The 17,851-nt window shown below is 48.0% G+C and overlaps 9 protein-coding genes across 9 annotated transcripts; 6 read left to right on the plus strand and 3 right to left on the minus strand.

The window, feature by feature from the left end:
- Window positions 1-1,207: 1,207 nt before the first annotated feature.
- FPOAC1_009200 (uncharacterized protein) lies at window positions 1,208-3,967 on the minus strand (the record flags this gene model as incomplete). Its single annotated transcript, XM_044853630.1, has 1 exon — window positions 1,208-3,967. The coding sequence occupies one exon, from the start codon at window positions 3,965-3,967 to the stop codon at window positions 1,208-1,210; it is 2,760 nt and encodes a 919-aa protein (XP_044706300.1).
- Window positions 3,968-5,073: 1,106 nt separating this feature from the next.
- On the plus strand, window positions 5,074-6,511 carry FPOAC1_009201 (uncharacterized protein; the record flags this gene model as incomplete). The annotated part of the gene is made up of 7 exons (XM_044853631.1): window positions 5,074-5,195; window positions 5,245-5,311; window positions 5,367-5,466; window positions 5,521-5,579; window positions 5,714-5,838; window positions 5,890-6,433; window positions 6,482-6,511. The coding sequence occupies 7 exons, from the start codon at window positions 5,074-5,076 to the stop codon at window positions 6,509-6,511; spliced, it is 1,047 nt and encodes a 348-aa protein (XP_044706301.1).
- A 692-nt stretch (window positions 6,512-7,203) lies between these two features.
- FPOAC1_009202 (uncharacterized protein) lies at window positions 7,204-7,796 on the plus strand (the record flags this gene model as incomplete). Its single annotated transcript, XM_044853632.1, has 2 exons — window positions 7,204-7,418; window positions 7,475-7,796. The coding sequence occupies 2 exons, from the start codon at window positions 7,204-7,206 to the stop codon at window positions 7,794-7,796; spliced, it is 537 nt and encodes a 178-aa protein (XP_044706302.1).
- Window positions 7,797-8,305: 509 nt separating this feature from the next.
- On the minus strand, window positions 8,306-9,525 carry FPOAC1_009203 (uncharacterized protein; the record flags this gene model as incomplete). Its single annotated transcript, XM_044853633.1, has 4 exons — window positions 8,306-9,012; window positions 9,071-9,153; window positions 9,209-9,455; window positions 9,516-9,525. 4 exons carry the CDS (start codon window positions 9,523-9,525, stop codon window positions 8,306-8,308), a joined length of 1,047 nt encoding a protein of 348 aa, XP_044706303.1.
- Window positions 9,526-9,997: 472 nt separating this feature from the next.
- On the plus strand, window positions 9,998-11,084 carry FPOAC1_009204 (uncharacterized protein; the record flags this gene model as incomplete). The annotated part of the gene is made up of 4 exons (XM_044853634.1): window positions 9,998-10,075; window positions 10,125-10,287; window positions 10,345-10,552; window positions 10,601-11,084. The coding sequence occupies 4 exons, from the start codon at window positions 9,998-10,000 to the stop codon at window positions 11,082-11,084; spliced, it is 933 nt and encodes a 310-aa protein (XP_044706304.1).
- A 921-nt stretch (window positions 11,085-12,005) lies between these two features.
- Window positions 12,006-12,627, plus strand: FPOAC1_009205 (uncharacterized protein; the record flags this gene model as incomplete). The annotated part of the gene is made up of 2 exons (XM_044853635.1): window positions 12,006-12,277; window positions 12,348-12,627. 2 exons carry the CDS (start codon window positions 12,006-12,008, stop codon window positions 12,625-12,627), a joined length of 552 nt encoding a protein of 183 aa, XP_044706305.1.
- Window positions 12,628-13,333: 706 nt separating this feature from the next.
- Window positions 13,334-14,704, plus strand: FPOAC1_009206 (uncharacterized protein; the record flags this gene model as incomplete). Its single annotated transcript, XM_044853636.1, has 3 exons — window positions 13,334-13,567; window positions 13,663-13,960; window positions 14,016-14,704. The coding sequence occupies 3 exons, from the start codon at window positions 13,334-13,336 to the stop codon at window positions 14,702-14,704; spliced, it is 1,221 nt and encodes a 406-aa protein (XP_044706306.1).
- Window positions 14,705-15,257: 553 nt separating this feature from the next.
- On the minus strand, window positions 15,258-16,581 carry FPOAC1_009207 (uncharacterized protein; the record flags this gene model as incomplete). Its single annotated transcript, XM_044853637.1, has 2 exons — window positions 15,258-16,138; window positions 16,185-16,581. The coding sequence occupies 2 exons, from the start codon at window positions 16,579-16,581 to the stop codon at window positions 15,258-15,260; spliced, it is 1,278 nt and encodes a 425-aa protein (XP_044706307.1).
- A 478-nt stretch (window positions 16,582-17,059) lies between these two features.
- FPOAC1_009208 (uncharacterized protein) lies at window positions 17,060-17,723 on the plus strand (the record flags this gene model as incomplete). The annotated part of the gene is made up of 2 exons (XM_044853638.1): window positions 17,060-17,130; window positions 17,189-17,723. 2 exons carry the CDS (start codon window positions 17,060-17,062, stop codon window positions 17,721-17,723), a joined length of 606 nt encoding a protein of 201 aa, XP_044706308.1.
- Window positions 17,724-17,851: the final 128 nt, after the last annotated feature.

A 17,851-nucleotide genomic window follows, 5' to 3' on the forward strand; every position in this document is an offset into this window, starting at 1 on the left:
CCCTCTTGGTCTAGTTGTAGTTGACCGGCCATGCGCCGTTTATAGCGATCCTTTGTTTCCCATTATTGTGACATTCACCATTCAGGATATCATTAAATCAGCCTATAAATCATTGGATCGCTCAATGTCAGGGGCAGAAAAAAAGATGATCCAATGGACCCTTGACAGTCATCGGGCAATCCTTAGCTCTTCTTCCCAGGTTCCATTCTCTAGGGCTGTCGCTTTTATTATCCCAGGGAACCAACCCACTGTAAGGTCCCTGTAAGTCTCACCCCGCAACGCTGCATCGTCTTGACCATCGCGCCACTACGAACCCGTTAGCATCCTGACCGCTAAAGGAGCAGCCAACCAAGGAAGCTGATATCTGCTGGACATGGTTCGATGAGCTAAAGGGACACCGCCAGGTTCCGGATCTGGAACACGCATGTGAAAGAGTAAGGCCCTCAAAACTAATTCAAAATCGTACGTGGTTCGACCAATTCCTTCTTGAACTCTCTGCCGAGTCCGGTATTACTTCGTCTGGGAAGAAACGAGAAACGTATTCGGATCCAGTATTACTGTCAACGCTGAGCTGATGCTTGTTTGGTATGCGTTCCTGCGATTCAATGTATGGATCCAATCATTGTCTGATTGATGACCTACCTACAAAACAAATCTTATGATGATGGGTCTGGTCTACACGAATACGCTCGTGCATGTGACACTACCAAACTCCCTGTCTCCACCAGTAAAAATACCTAGTTCATCATTTGCAGTTGCGAGCTTACATTGTATTCAAGAGATAAACAGAATCACATGCAAAATGCAACCGTACGTGGCTGTATATAAGCTTATTTGCATGTGCTTTGATGTGACAAGATATGTCAATTGTTTTGGGAAGGTACTTGCTGTATCTTGAACAGATACCTCTAGCTTTACTTTGATCATGTGTTGTTTGTTGTTTTGTGTTTCTACCATTGTACACACGATACCGTAGTAGAAATCATCATATCATGTGTAATATTGCCAAACTATTGAACGAAAAGTCGACGTAACTAAGAAGCTAATATATCTAAAAAGAGCTTCTCAAGTAACAATGATATCTATGCCGTGCTAATGCATATGCCTTCTAAATGTACATGCTTTCGAAAGATTGCTCCCGTCATTTGTTTCTAGAAAAAAAATAGTTTTCCCCGCTCGGTTATGGCATATTTTCTTTCTCCTATCGTCATGTTCGGACATCATCTGTAATCTGATTCTGTGGAGGCAAGTCATCTTCAACAATACGATGCCTTGTCTCGTTTGTGGTCTGGGTTGCTGAGTCTCGCCTCGTGGATGACTCCCAGTCCGTATTCCTCTTATCTTTCGGTGGCTGTCGTGCAGCTTGTGTATCTGGAAAGAAACCCCGTTCAAAAGCCGCTGGCTCATCTGCCGATTTGAAGGCGCCAACGACCTCTTTGGCTAAAGTCTCCCGGTCTTGTCGATTTATCGCTCGCAGGTACTTGATATGTTCAAGGGCGCCCTCGAGACGCAGAAGGACTTGCTCGTACGAGTTCTCATGTTTTCGATCCCTTGCCGCTCGCGAAGCCACATGCTTCATTGCAAATTTGACCGACTCCTTGCACTCTTTGCTACCTTGCCACCACTCAGACTTCGAAATGAAACTGTTGATTAGCGACAACAAGTCTGTATAGCGTCCTTGGCCAGTATACGTGTGGATGAGACTGGCAAAGTTGTATTTAGTGTATGCCAGCTCACCCATACCGTTCTCTCGTGCCGCAACTTCACACACCATGATCGCAGCCTCAGGGTTTCCCTTTTGTGTGAGAACTCGCGCGGCCTTGTTGTAAACACTATCGTGGATTTTTTGACCTTTGAGAAGGTTATCATGGAGCAGTTCGCCCGCGTTGTCGCCGGCCTCGAGTCGTGCGATTAACATCGGCACCAACGCGCCACTGATATCGTGTTTCCTCCTGTGAGCTTCGTTGATGAGTCTTGATCCTGTGCACGAATGTGGCCCTTCCAAATGAATGTTGGCCACGACCGCAAGTCGGAGACATCGCGACGAGTCGCCAAGACCCTCCTTGGTCGCCTCCAGGTAAGCAATGTAGGTGCCACGCCAATCATTTCGGAGGGCTAGAGTATTCATGTGCTTGAACACGGCTCGCTCATATATGGTGATTGAGTCTCCTCGTCTCTCGGGGAGGGCCTGGGCAAGTCCAAACGCATCCGCTCTCTCTCCTGGTAGGGGCTTGTGAAGGCTATGTAAGGCACCGTCGCTCACATACCTAGTCAGGAGAGGGTCTTGGATCCAAGATTTGGAGCTTTGTACGTCCTTTAGCATGTGAACCACATCGATCCGCGACAAACTCCAATACTTGCAGCATTTGTCGGCAATCTCGTTGAAGAATACCTGGTCCATCTCCAATCCACCGTCCTGGCAGAACTGCACCCATGCAACCAGTGCTTGGGTATTGCGTGTTCTGCCGTGCTTATCCATGACCAAGAAAGCGAGAGGCTTGTTTAATGTCATACCGTGATTGTCAACAAGATCTCTCACAAACATATCAACTTGTGAGGGCGTATGGTCCTTGGAATAGGTCTTTGTGAGCCACGAAAGCACTTTCTGAAACTGAGCTGATTCCTTTGCCTTGGGCCCAAAATTCTGAAGCTCGGATACAGCCTTGTCCCAGCGTCCTAATTCCGCGTCCCGAACAATAAATCGCCCGTAAAGCTTGACATCGATGCCAGATGTCCCAAATCCCATGTTAGAGAGCAAAGCCATCTCAGCACTTGCAGTAGCATCATCACCAGCATCAAGGGCAATAAGGATGACTCGGCGCCTGACAGCATACTGTGTAGATACTGGGAAAACATCGTTCTCAAAAAGTCCACCTTCTTGAAGTAAACCATAAATGTTTTGTATATTGGCAAAGTCCTTCGTCTTCCTCCAGTTGTGCATCAACAATCGCATGATCCATTCATTTCCGGTTTTGGTTCCTGTTGACTCGGACTGAAAACTCGACAGGCTTCTTAGAAAGTGACGAACGACTTCTGCGTTGTGGTTTTTTTTCAAACTGTCAAAAAAGGGTACAGCAAGAAGACTGGCATCGTTGCAGATTGGACGTAGCGCACTCAGAACACTAGGAATATTGTCGTACTCGCATGAAGTCCCGATAAACTGAAGTAACCGAATACCTCTTGATAGAATCTCCTTGGGGTCCTCGGCCTGTTTTGAGGACAATTCTTCAAGTAGCTCGACGGCGTTTCTCTCTTTCTCGGCACGAAGACTACTTGATAAGTCCGAGGTCTCCAATTCTGTGACGATGAAGTCTAGTTGCAGTATAGATTTTAATTGTCCATTCAAAGCGGCACTTGCATGCTGTGATTCTTTCGCCTTGGCATTCGGTTTGGTGCTAGGCCTGGTTGCTGGTCTTTGAGTCCTTGACTTGTGAGTCCGTGGTTGCAGAGCTGAAAGTTTGACATCTGGGGAAAGCCTGATTGAATATCCATTATTTGTAAATGGGTTGATCTCCGATATTCGTGATAGATCCTTTCTGGCTGCATCCCACTCATCCCATCTCCTCTGGCTCGTTTGCGATGTGCTAGCTGAGTCAAAATCCCCGGACAACGTCGCCTCAAAGTTTTCTATCGATATAATCTCTTTCGGTCGCGATAAATCGGTCTCTAACGAATCAATTCGTTGTCGACAGCGGCGAAGAGGATTGTTGGTGGGGGCGTGTGAGAAATCGTGGGCAACTTCAATCGGAAATTCTCGTTTACTACTGTAACTTTCGGCCAGCGCGGTCGCATTTCTGTTCACTCGCGCAGTGTGAAGTTTCTTAGCATTGTCAAGAGCAGCCCGGGCGATATTGAGACGTCGACGTCGTTCTTCAGCCAAGAGAATGACCGAAAAGGACGTGGTTAGGAGCACACCACGTAGAGCGTGAACGACAGCCCTGGAAGGGGCGGGGCTTGGTGAGGCCATCTAGGCGGCCTTCATCTTGGTTTAGACCAATTTTGACCAAGTTCGGCTTCGTGGTGGTATTTTGAAGCTCACTTTGTCGTCTCGATATGTCGCTCGCGGTATCGGTGGTGGTGTGATGCACTGATTCTATCTTAGTAGATTCTAGGCCAATTGAAGTGAGATTGAGAATGGAGAGTGGTACGTACCAGCCGAACTTTGGGTCGGACGTTTAGTCCAATAGGAACCCTTAAATTCGACCACGATTGAGACAGGAATTATCTGGGGTAGCCCCAGGGTAAGTCATGGTCAACTTTCAATTTTATTCTATCTCTGAATAACACACCTATCATTGCTACTAATCTGGATACATTATAATATATTCTCATCTATTCTGAGTCCGAAAACGTCTAAAAATATCCTTCTTCTTCCACGTTTTAGCAAAGTTACTATCCAAGGTGCCATAAGGGAATGATCTTGGTTTTGCCCAGTCACAATCAAGAAGCACACTGTTCAGTAGGTAAGTGTTGCAAATTAGGAATTATTAACGCCGATATACTGTCATATTCGGCGATAGTACTTATACTAGAAAGGAGATGTCATGCTGTTGCATTTGAGGACTCTCACTGTCATACCAATAGATTAAGAGAAGTCTTGTTGGCTGCTTGAAACTCCTTAACTCCGACATGGCGATAAACACATACCTACTAAGGTAAACACCGATTGACATAATGCAATACGTGTCCATTTCATCTTCTAAACGGAATCCCAGACTTGCATCGGGGCCCGGAAGGACCATTCCATAATGACATTAGATGTACTTTCCTGGGTTGAAGTTGCCTACTTCAAATACTGACTTTGGATATAAAAACAGTGAATCACCACCCTGAAAACTCGTGGAAATCTCTTGAAGAAACCCATTTGCCATATATTCCTGTTTCCTCCTCTCGGTGATGAATCACTGACACTGCTACTGTCTGTAGTTGGTATACATCGATTTTAACTGTCAGTAACGCAGTTTCCTGCCTCTTACCTATACTGCATTATCCTCTGTCACATTATTATTTTCTACCCAAAACTTCACTGCGTTTTCTTGCAAGCATCTTCGAGGATCGCCACCACGGATCAAAATGGCACTCCCCTCGGCACCGCCTCCCAAGAGCCCTCTGGGCCGATACCGCCTACTATCGCCTACTGCTTCCATTTGGGTCTCTCCTATTTGTCTTGGTACCATGAACTTTGGAAATTCTTGGTAAGAGGGAGTATTTGCACGATCTGTACTTTTACTCAGTGGCATATAGGAAAGAATTGATGGGAGAATGCAACCAGTCTACAGCCGAGTCAATCTTGGACTTTTACTACGAACAAGTATGAATAGTGAACCGCCCGATATGCTAGATATGTCTTACTAAATTTGATCAAGGGAGGTAACTTTATCGACACTGCCAACAACTACCAATTCCAAGAGGCCGAAAGATGGGTGGGGGAATGGATGTCGAAGCGTGGAAATCGGGACGAGATCGGTATGTCCCTTTCGCTTGCCACTTCACTCACATGACACTAACTCCTCTCCCCAGTTATTGCTACCAAATATACGACAAACTTTCGGGCTGGACCTGGTAGTCCTAACATCGTGGTGAACTTCTGTGGAAATGGCACCAAAAGTCTTAGAACTTCGGTCGAGTCCAGTCTTAAGAATCTACAGACTGACTACATTGATCTGGCATGCTTCTTCTTCTCATAAACGATGACTTACTAACTTCGTTAAAGCTATATGTTCACTGGTACGATGGGAGTACCGCTATTCCAGAACTTATGCAATCTCTTAATCAGCTCGTGCTGTCAGGCAAAGTTCTTCACTTGGGCATCAGTGACACCCCTGCTTGGATTGTGAGGTGAGATGACACATTTGATCAAGCCTGAACAAGTGGCTAAGAGTCTTGTAGCAAGGCAAATGAGTACGCTCGCTGCAACGGACTTCGCCAATTCTCCGTTTACCAGGGCCGTTGGTCTGCAGCCTCGCGCGATTTTGAGCGAGACATCATTCCTATGTGTCGAGCTGAAGGCATGGGAATTGCCCCTTGGGGGTCCCTCGGAGGTGGAAAATTCAAGAGTGAAGAACAGCGCAATGCTCAGGACGGACGAAAGGCGGAGGCCAGTGAACAGGAGATCAGAACCAGCCGTGTGCTGGAATCTATCTCTAACCGTAAGACCACACTCATCACCAGCGTCGCACTGGCATATGTCATGCACAAGACATCTTATGTCTTTCCGATTATCGGTGGTCGGAAGGTGGAACATCTCAAAGCCAATATCCAGGCACTCACCCTTAAACTCACTCAAGAGGACATCCAGGAGATCGATAGTGCTGTGAAGTTTGATCCAGGATTCCCCAACGATTTCCTTTACCGTAAAGGCCAGGCCATTGGGGGTCCGGATGTTTGGCTGCTGCAGATGGGTGGCACACTTGATCATGTCCAGCCGTCAAAGGTATGTTCTCTCTTAACAGGGTTCGTATCCCTTTGCTGATCCTTCAAGCCCATATCTCCTGTGAAGCGGGGCGAATAGGGTGCCCGTCTCAATGCGAACTTTTGGCGATGGCTACCAGGTCGGCCCAGGCCGCAGATCCATGCCGAGTGGCATGATTTGGATTGGAAGGAAAGAATTGGAGCTATGATGAGGCCTTCATATCATTGGTAAAACGGAGGCTGCATCTTTGGCTCGGTGCTTTGGTTAAGGAATGCACCCGAACAGGGACGAAGAATTATCTCAAAGGCTGGTCAAATTGCAGAAGACCGCGGTTCAGTCACCTTTTTGGTAGAATCGGAACGCTTCGTTCCCTTGCTTCAACACCATTATCCATATCTCGTTAATTGCATTGTCCATTCGCGCCAAAAGATCGCATTAACACAAAAATCGGAAAACATCAGGACTGGTAGAGGAATTCAAACCTCAAAGCAATTGAAATCTTTACGATTGCTTATACCATAGGTACTTTACATTAGTAGTTATTATCTGATGTCTGTTTGAGAGTGATGCACAGCTGCCCATATGTAAGAAATAGGTACCTAAGGAGCCACAGTTGAACCTCCCGCCGAGCCCGAGGTGCTCCTTCCTTCCATTGTGGCAGAAGGTAGAGACCTCTTGCAACAACAAAACAATGCGCATACAGCAGGTGTCGAGTTTCATTGGGTTCTTGAGTCGCTGAAGCCACAATAACTCCTATCTCAGTTGTTCACAGCACTTCCTTGTTAACAATCATGGCTTCGGTAGAAAACACGATGCGCCAGCAACCGCTGCAGAGCATGGATACCACGAGACTCCATTTCATTGACAACGACGATACATCATCATCCACACTAACGGAACATACGCTCATGATCTGCAGAAGACCTCACTCCACGTCTCCAGAGATTAGTGAGGGAGTCAAGGTTCAAGTGTCACTGATGAATGATGAATTTGCCGATATTCAGTGGTACGTCGTCCAATTGAGTATCGTCCGCCGGATTAGTTTACTGAACATCCAGATAGTATCCCAGAAACACCCCAAAAGAGCACCGGAACGAAACGACCCCTGGAACCCACCACAACGGGCGATGTGAAGGACCAATGCATCCAAGTACAGCTACCCTTGAAATTGGAACGAAGAGTCAATAAACGACGAACAGAATCAATCCGTTCTGACGAAGATACGCAGCGTGCAAGAAGCACGTCAGGTGCAACCCCCCCAAATATCTATGTTAATAGTTATGCTAATCTTCAAAAGGGAATACCATTGCGGGAGATAAGCAGATATCACACGGGAGACCCTCGCCAGAACCACCAAGTCGGCCACGTGAAGCCGTTGTCGTGATGAAACTGAGGCCTGTGCCTAGAGGGGCACCCCGTACAATCGAGAGAAAGGGGCAATATACTATTAGAAAAGGAGTGCGTATCCGAGACTATAGGCTTCCTGGCCCTAATCCGTGGCCACGTGTGTCTCCCCCAAACAGCCCAGAATACCAATGTCGTGACGGGTTCAACGAGGAAGAGGTGTCTTTAGGATATCCTCAGCCGATGACTACCTGGAAAAGAAGTAACATGCACAAAGAAGCAGCATGTGAACACGGCAGATTGCATCAACAAAGAAGCCCATCCCTGGGAGCCCTGAATCCCGTATGACACGCATAAGGTAATCAACCCGCGCGGAAGATACCGACAAAGACAACCTAAGCAGCTATTCACCTTGTTTTGACACCAATTCATGACAAGGGTATATTGATGTCACCTCTTTTGAAGTGTAAATAGTACATTAACACAGATTGAGAAGCCCGCAACCACCAGAACGCCTTTGGGAGAACATGACTTTAAAACACGCTCCATCTATTTGGCACCCTTGCCCTTGGCTTCGTTCTCGCCGAGCTCACGAATTAATACTGATGTCTGGCCGGCACCGTTGTAATCTTCCTGCCCAGTCTCGAAGCCAGGGCACACACCGACAGCAAGATACTTGCCATCGCTTGAAAAAGCAAGTGCAGCGACACTGTTAGGGAACTTCTGGTACTGCTTCAGTCGTCGCTTTGCCTCGGCGTCCCACAATGCAGCGGTTCCATCGCCACCTCCGGAAGCAAACGTTCCATGGACAGGGTGGAAGGCCAGGGCGTTGACGGGGTACACAATATCTCCATCTCCATCTGGTGCTGCTTGGCGATGGCACTTGAAAGCATACTTTCGAGCTTGCGACTCTGGTGTGTCCTCGAACCACTCAACTGCAACACGACCCTCAATACTGCTAGTGGCGTATCCGGCATCGTTAGGCATGCAGGAAACCGCACGGGTAAGGTATCGCAGGGACGATTCACGTTGTTGCCATGGCTGAAGATCAGACGAGCCGGTTGCGAATAGGTCGACAATGGTCTTCAGGTCATAGATGTTAATAACACGACCTGCCATAGCGACCACAATCTTTGTGGGGCTCGCAGCCAACGCATGGGGTTTGCCAGGAAGGGAAACTCTTATGGGGGTGCTTGAAGGATCGTTCAGGTTGTGAAGATTCAAGCTACAATCCCAGGACGCAGAAACCAGGACAGCTAGATAACAGTATCAGTATGAGTCAATCTCAGCGGTATCGAGGATCCAATTACTCACAGAATGTAGCACTGTAAGCTATAGATCGTACTGGCGCCGCGTGTTTGCTCAACTGAGTTTTCTCGCCAGTATCCAAGTTGATTCTGTTCACTGTAGTCAGAACAATTGATCGAGGCGCATACGTCCGCATTTACTAACTTGTTGACAGCCCAGTCCATGCCAGCGGTAAAAGCTTCATTGTCGTTGGCCCCGAAACAAACATCCAGAACAGGCGCCCGGTGCTCATATGTGTTGACAAGAGTGGTTTCGCCAGCTCCGCCTGCGATATCGTAGCAATACACTTTCTTGTCCCATGACGAAACAAGGAGCTTGGTACCGGAGGATGGCGCAAACGCGATCGCCGACACCGCGTCGGTGGGCGGCGGCGAAAGTTCGTATTGAGTCGCTAAAATCCGATCAGCAAACCATTGCGATTATTTTGCAGTGATAACCGCGTCCAACTTACCAGGAGCCATTGCTATGGATGCTCTGCTAACAAGTAGGTAGGTGAAGTTGTTTACCTTTGGTCAGTCACGTGTGGAGCTTCCATCATGGCAACAAGTCATGGGCAGGAAGGACCTCTCGACTCGCAAGCACCTGCCCGGGCGACGTTTTGCCGGATTTTTCAGGTACCACCCAACAACGAGCCACACCTACCCCGCCACAACCCCACCATCATCAAGTGCAGTGTAAAATGTCAAAATTACCTATGACTCTTCCCCTCTACATCCATTGTTGACGTGACGATTTACGACTTGGTCACGAGTAAATTCTTTCTTGAACGAGCCGCTTTTTCTCTTGCGAATATATAAGTCTAAGAACAGTTTTCTGGTCATTTTTAAAGACCGACTTCCCCGTGCGCGCGACAGCACTCGAAATCGAACACCCCCACCTCTTCTTGGGAACCCGACCGAATACCTTACTTGAATATTCGACAATACCGCCAACATGTCGTTAACAAACTGCCGTTTTTACGAGGAGAAGTATCCAGAGATCGACAGCTTCGTCATGGTCAATGTCAAGCAGGTCAGTAGCAGCCTGATCTGTAGGGGAACCTTGGTCTGACCGATTCCAGATCGCCGAGATGGGTGCCTACGTTAAGCTTCTAGAGTACGATGACATTGACGGCATGATTCTGCTCTCTGAGCTTTCCAGAAGACGTATCCGATCCATCCAGAAGCTCATCCGAGTTGGCCGCAACGAGGTCGTCGTGGTACTCCGTGTGGACAAAGAGAAGGGTTAGCATTGCCAGTAGGCTGTAACACAATTGGGCATAGGTATTGATTTTACGACAGGTTACATCGATCTTTCCAAGCGACGAGTCTCCCCTGAGGATATCGTTAAGTGCGAGGAGCGATACAACAAGAGCAAGATGGTCCACTCAGTCATGATCCATCTTGCCAAAGCCACCGAAATCCCCCTCGAGACTCTATACCAGGCCATTGCTTGGCCCCTGAACAAGAAATACGGCCATGCTCTCGACGCTTTCAAGCTCTCCATCACGTTAGTTGGTAAAATATTGAAGTAAGAACGCATGCTAACTTTGCAAAGTAACCCTGAAGTCTGGAACGACATCACCTTCCCCGACGAGGTTACCGCCCAGGAGCTTAAGACATACATCGGCAAGCGACTCACTCCCCAGCCCACCAAGGTCAGAGCCGATGTTGAGGTCACCTGCTTCGGCTACGAGGGTATCGATGCTGTCAAGACTGCTCTGCGCACAGCTGAGGCCAAGAACACTGAGGAAACCCAGGTCAAGGTCAAGCTTGTGTCTCCCCCTCTTTACGTTCTCACCAGCACATGCTTGGATAAGTCTGTTGGTATCACTCGTTTGCAAGAGGCTATTGTCGATATTCGAGCCAGCATTGAGGCTGCAGGCGGTCACTTGACAGTCAAGATGGAGCCCAAGGCTGTTACCGAGAGTGATGACGCTGAGCTCCAAGCCTTGATGGAGAAGCGTGAGCGTGAGAACGCTGAGGTTAGCGGCGACGAGAGCATGAGCGACAGTGACGAGAACATTCCTGAAACCATGTAGTCCGTGGAACTTGTGGCCAGGCAAAAGCGGGCTGACGCAGTGGCGGCGGCGGCAGCAGCGGCTGGACGGTTGAAGCTATCGCAAAACAGTTCCTCTGCGGGGTTATCGGACAAGTAAAAGGGTGTAATAGAAGGCGTCTAGGCAGCGGAAAGGAAGCGTGCCGGATAGCAAAAGCATCACAAAAAGTCCAGACTTTCATGTAGTTCTTCCAACAAGTGGAAGGGGCGTCTGAAATGGCGTTGTTAACGAAAATTTTATTTATTACTTTCATAGCAGTCATGTACTCATATCAGTAATGTGATTTGTGTGATGTCGGCCCAGAGCCATGTATTACGATAACCCTCAGGGTATCAGAAAAGTTGAACGCTGGGCGCATAAGAGACGAAATTAGTAGGTCAGCTTATGCTCCTTAGGCTATAGTTTTTAGACTACTTATTTTTATACCCTAAGACCTAGGAGACCAACTTTTCTGCTACCCGGATGAGAACATCTTGATGGAGCTGGCACTTCGGAGGTTCGAGAAAAGTAGGCCGCTAGAAACATAAGAGACGGAATTAGTAGACAAATTTATGCTTGTTAAACCTGACGAGGCTCTTTCGATTGTTAAACTTCGAGGAACCCACATCAATGCTGCTTAAACCATACTTCCTAGGCTATTTATTTTTGTAGCCTAAAGCCCAAAGATCAACTCTTCCGCAACCCACTAGAGGTATACTCAGTGCTTCTATTTGATAGGTTGGGAGTACTGGCACCGGAACTAACCAGCCTAGAGCAGCGTGGGCGCAGTGGAATTTCCATACTTGGACTATGCATCTCTACGGACGGCCAATCAGCAATAGTTCCGTTGCGACATTCTATCCCTTCATCAATGATCAGATCACAATCCTCACTTGATCAATAAAAAGGGCAAATACATATACAATGGCTCTGAGCTCACTTTGGGCGCGCCTTCGAGGTAATGGGCAGCCCAGCCTGGCCAGATCGACGGCTTTGAGAGTCTTTGGTTTCGCAACTTGGATCCCCGTCATCGCCATGTTCAACCTGCACGTTGCAGAGTTGACCTTTGTGGACGGCGCATCCATGTATCCTCTGATAAACGACGATAAAGACTCAACTCTGCGGCGGGATGTGATTCTCAACTGGAAGTGGTCGCCCCAAGAGAACCTGGAGAGGGGCATGGTGGTTACATTACGGTAGGAGCAAGCCCCTTTCTGCAGTTAGGAAAGAAGCAATTGATGAGAATTAACATGGAAGCTACAAAAGGAGTCCACTACATCCCGAGACAATCGCAGTTAAGCGCGTAGTGGCGCTGGAGAACGATGTGATCAAGACAAAGGCGCCTCATCCGCTGCCAACTGTGCGAGTACCGCAAGGCCATGTGTGGGTGGAAGGAGATGGGCCTCCAGGGTCGAGTCTTGATAGCAACACATACGGGCCAGTGTCTAAACAGCTAGTTACGGGTCGAGTCACGCATATTGTGTTTCCTTTTCGCAAGTTTGGAGCACTTCCATGGCGTGAGCATAAACGACCATTAGTAGAGTGATGGCTGTTGAATACCTACCTTAGTATGTACGATATGTATCAAATATCATGAAAACATGAACAACATTAGTAATTTGTGCATAACATAAATATAAAATTACGATACTAGGTAAATCGTATATAATACATAAACTCACACGTCAGTAGGTAATCTTGCCAAGGAAGTTCAAGCGATCCAGCGCATGAAAGATCTTATTGACGTTGGTCGTGCTTTGGAGAAATGACGCGAGATAAGATAAGAAAAATTGCCCGCCTTTTTTTAAAAAGAAATTCTCTCAGCAGCCTCCACCCAATCCATGCCACTCATTAAAAGCTGGGTGACGTTTGATGAGCGCTGTAAATCAACATCGGGTCCCTGATCGGCCACTTAGAAACCGCTGAGCGAAGCCCACACTACCAGTAAGAGCCGCAATCCGCGATTAGCCTGGTAAAAGCCGGCCAAGACCTTGAGGTCAAAATTCTTGACATATCAACCGACATTCAGACGTGACTTTCTTATCTTTCTTTGCGACCCAGCGACGCTCGCTCGCTCCTCTGCACGCAACATCGCGGCTGAGGGATCCCTTTTAATTGAACAATCTCTCTTTTCTTGGGCTCCTCTTTTTGTTTCTTTATTCCTTCCGGCCAGTTCCGCTTTAGACTGTCAACGGTCGTGTTTGTCAACATTTCCCCCGATCCGATTCGATTCGAGACTTCGACCCCCGGATATGCCCCTGGGTCTTCAACAACAGGATCCTGATATTACATTCGCCCAATCGACAACAGCGAGCGGCGGATCGACAACGGCTGCTAGCGACTTTGCGCCACCCCCCGAGCATCGTCATGCTGCTTGGACGGGACATCGTTCGGAACATAGAAGCAGTGCCAGTCTCGCAAAGGAACAGAATATGACCGCACAAGATGTCTACGTCGAAGCCGAGGGGCGACCGCCGTATCTCCATGTACGTTCTAACCACCAACGTGTCATGGGTCACGCCACTGAGCGTTTCCGACTTGTTCGTCTTCGAAATGCGCTAACATGGGACTTCAACGACAGGCCATGATCGCAGGTGGAATTGGAGGATCTACCGGTGACCTGCTCATGCACTCACTTGACACGGTCAAGACGAGACAACAGGGTGATCCTCATGTTCCATCAAGATACACATCTTTGGGGCAGTCTTACTACACCATATGGAGACAAGAGGGTATAAGACGAGGCCTCTACGGCGGATGGATTCCCGCTCTTGGAGGTTCATTTCCCGGAACGGTCATGTTCTTCGGCACATATGAATGGAGCAAGCGATTCTTGATCGATTATGGTGTACAACAACATGTATCATACTTAGCAGCAGGTACGGCAATCCATGACACCCTGGACTACTCACAAATACTAACAAACTGGGACAGGTTTCCTTGGAGATCTTGCTGCGTCGATTGTCTACGTCCCTTCGGAAGTTCTCAAGACACGACTACAATTGCAAGGACGTTACAACAACCCCCATTTCATCTCAGGTTACAACTACCGCGGTACTGTCGATGCTGCCCGCACCATTGTGCGCTTAGAAGGAGCCTCTGCTCTGTTTTACGGCTACAAGGCCACTCTCTACCGTGATCTGCCTTTCTCTGCTCTGCAATTCATGTTCTGGGAGCAATTCACCACCTGGGCCCGCAAGTACAAGCAGAGCCGCGATATCGGCGTTTCCCTTGAGCTTCTTACGGGTGCCGCAGCTGGTGGCCTTGCTGGTGTTATCACCTGTCCTCTTGACGTCGTCAAGACACGGCTTCAGACACAGATCAGCGCACCCACAGAACCCCGGGCGACCAAGGATCATCATGCCACATCACAAATCCGGCATATATCGACCTCATCTCCCAGCACGCATCGGCCACGACCCGGCGCTGTTGCTCTCGATACTTCTTCCGTCTTTACCGGTTTACGCATGATTTACCGCACAGAAGGCGTTGCAGGATGGTTCCGCGGCGTTGGTCCTCGCGGTGTATGGACCTTTATCCAGAGCGGCTGCATGCTGTTCCTGTACCAACGACTTCTCCGGCAGCTCGAAGTTTTTATGCCCAGCGAGCTCAAGGAAATGTAGAAATCTCCACACATACTTCACATACACTTTTGTTCTCACCCTTGTCGTTACCTTGATGATTTTGAACCCTCATTTTTCATGCGCCGTTTCTGCCGCCACCCACCCTGTACAACGTATTAGAGAAGCGGACGCTATGAGATGAATTGCAGTGGCCATATGTACAGATAGAAAAAGATGTTTGAGGCTGCGGATGGCCGTCGTTTTCGGGCGTTAGGAATAGATGGAAATGACTGGTTAGATATATCAGAGATGGATAGAATAGAGAGCATGATGAAAAAATAGAAGCTCTCATCTGACTTGGAAAGGATCCAATTTAAAGAATAGAATAACCATCCCGGGGATCTTCTGCATCTTATTGACACAGCATTTTCAGACACTAACTTCCATTGCTATATACTACAGAGCCAGGGGGTATTAACAACACAACACCAGCGCTAATCGAAGCTGTAAAACAGAACGTGTTCAAAGCAAGTCCATCAAATATTCATAGCAACAATATTAAACTCGTAATCGATTCGCCACAGTAGTCATTATCGTCCAATTGTCCGGGATTTCAAGCATCTGGGTCACTGTCCTCCACGACAGGCAGATCTTCAAAATCAGTGGTACGAGTCCGTAGTTCGTCACGAGCAAGGCATATTGCAAGAGCAATGGTCAGAGCGTTCCAAATACCCTGATGTTCGTCGGAGAAGTCGACCTGCACATGGAAGCTAACATATGAGTCGGGTCCTTTGGATGAGTCCGTCGTAAGGACAAGCACTGAAGTGTTGAGGATGAACAGGCCGTATACAACAGGAGGATGGCGGGTGTAGGTGCATTCGGAGGGTGTTTGGGGGCGGCCAGCTGGAGGTGATGACAGGGAGTACGGAGGCGATGAGGCCTTTGAGATACTTTTGGCCTCAAAGATTCGTGCAGTAGCGAACATATTGGGGCTCTTAAGCCCAGGCTCTACTTTGATGCCAACCTTGTGACTTTCTGCCATCACAGAAACCTTTTCGACATGGGGACGTAAGCCTCCTGGGCTTTCAGCAGGCGTTAGCCACCTGGTGCACGACGGTGATCTATCGTCTATCTCGATCTTGATCTTTGGGTCCGTCTTTCTCTTGAGTGATTTGAAGATACGGGGTTTGACAACATCCCAAAATTGAGAATCTCTGTCCTCGCGAAGAAACTCGCGCTGAAGCTTGGCGAGTACTCTCATGCGCTTCGAAATGCACTCAGTGATTTCATCTTCAGGTATTTTAGTGTCGATGACTTCAGTTATGATGTTTGGAACGATGCGCAGATGCATGTACCCGCCGTCTTGGGCTGCCCAGTTCAAATATCTGTCGATCTCTCGCTTGATATGTTGTGGTGCTCTATTCCGATGTCCGCTTTGACAAGTCGTTCTGGTTTTCGAAGTGAGATCCACGAGCCTAGTTAGAGCTTGCGTTGCTGAGAATGGTGAGTGATGGCTTCGCTCAAGTTGGACTAAACATACCCGCAAAGTTCTTGAGATGAGCATAAATGATAGGAGGACAATCCTCAGAAGTCTGAAAAACGACGTCTGATATAGGGATTCCGCGAAGATCTATATCCCATGTCGTAGGAAGCATTGGTAAATCCTGTCGCATAAATAATATCTCAAAAAGGCGCTCTTCGGCAGGAGCCCAGCTTTTTGCGCCGGGATATCGCTCCTTTTCGAGTTTCATTTCCTCCTCCATATTATCGCGACGAGTGCTCTCTTCATCGTTTGGATCGGTGGGTAGAAAACTCAGTTGAGTACAGTGATTAGAGGTCGACATTTCGTGAGTGTCATTTTCGTTGTCGGTTTCGTCACATTGTGAGGGCCTGGTCTTTGGCGTTAAAGGGTTCTTTGTGTTGGCGGGTTCTTGCATTGTTGGTATCTCAGTATCATTAGGGCGTTTCTGAATCTGCTTTTTTTGTTTCGGAATTTGTCGAAGAAAGAAAGAAAGAAAGAAAGAAAGATTCTGTTTTACTGTGAGAGTTGTTGTGCACTGCGAGTAAATGTTGGACAAGTGAGGTGCGAGAGTGTCACTTGCTTGTCAGACCACAGCCCTTTTCTTGAAATAATGTAGTTTGACAAAATTCCTTCTTGTTTGATCTCTTCTTGGCCATTTTTCAACTAATTCATGTGTTTTGTAAGTTGATTCATGAATACTGGCCTATGAAGAGAGATGGATGATATTGACTTCTTACACTGAAAGGTGGGGCGTGCACCTACCAGATCTTCACTATCTGCACCCCTCTCGGAAGTTCACTTTCGCCGTCAAAGCCAATCAGATGCCAGTCATCGAAATTCTTCACATCCCAAATCAATCGTCGCGACATCTTTGAAAGGGCTCAACGACGACCATGGCCGAGGTAGCAAAGACGGTGGCGCGCCAATTGCCTGGCTTCAAGCTGGGACAGAAACAGGTTTTCTTGTGCGTAGCCTTTTGGCCCAACTCTCCACCGCCAGATCTCTAACATTTCCCCTCTTAGGCCCAACCATGTAATCACCTTTCTACGAAAAGAGCACCTCCCACCGAACGAAGCCACTTTCCAGGTCCCTCTACGATTCACAAAGTTCGATCTTCGGGATTACCTGTGGAATCTATACGATGTCGAGGTCACAAAGGTCCGGTCATACGTCAAGCAGCAGCCCTTAACTCAGCGCAACTCCCACTCGCGCTCGTGGTACCGCCCAAAGCCTCTCAAGGTCATGACTGTCGAATTGGCGAAGCCCTTCCAATGGCCGGAGCTTCCCGAAGACCTCACACCCTGGAGCAACCAGCTGTGGAAGATGCGTGAGGATTTGATGGAGAAGCGCAACGACGAACACCTTCAACAACAGCGATTCAAGATTCCTCTCAAGAGCAAGCAGCCCATGTCTAAGGAGAGACAGGAGCTGACCGACATGGCCAAGAAGTTGATGTCGGGAGAGGAGAAATGGACCAACGATGTCGTTTTGGATCCTAAATGGGAAAAGATCTTAAACAACGAGCAAAAGGCCGTGCAGCCCACGAAAGAGGCTTAAGCGAATGACGGATGAGGGCGGACTATGACTTGATATTGCAGAATACTGCTAATGAAAGAGACGGCGATTCTATAAGAGGCCACAGATAAAGGACTTCTGTGGGATACTCAACTGTACATTATTGTAAC

This window comes from Fusarium poae, chromosome 3, assembly GCF_019609905.1.
Source record: "Fusarium poae strain DAOMC 252244 chromosome 3, whole genome shotgun sequence".
Classification (NCBI taxonomy): Eukaryota; Fungi; Ascomycota; class Sordariomycetes; order Hypocreales; family Nectriaceae; genus Fusarium; species Fusarium poae.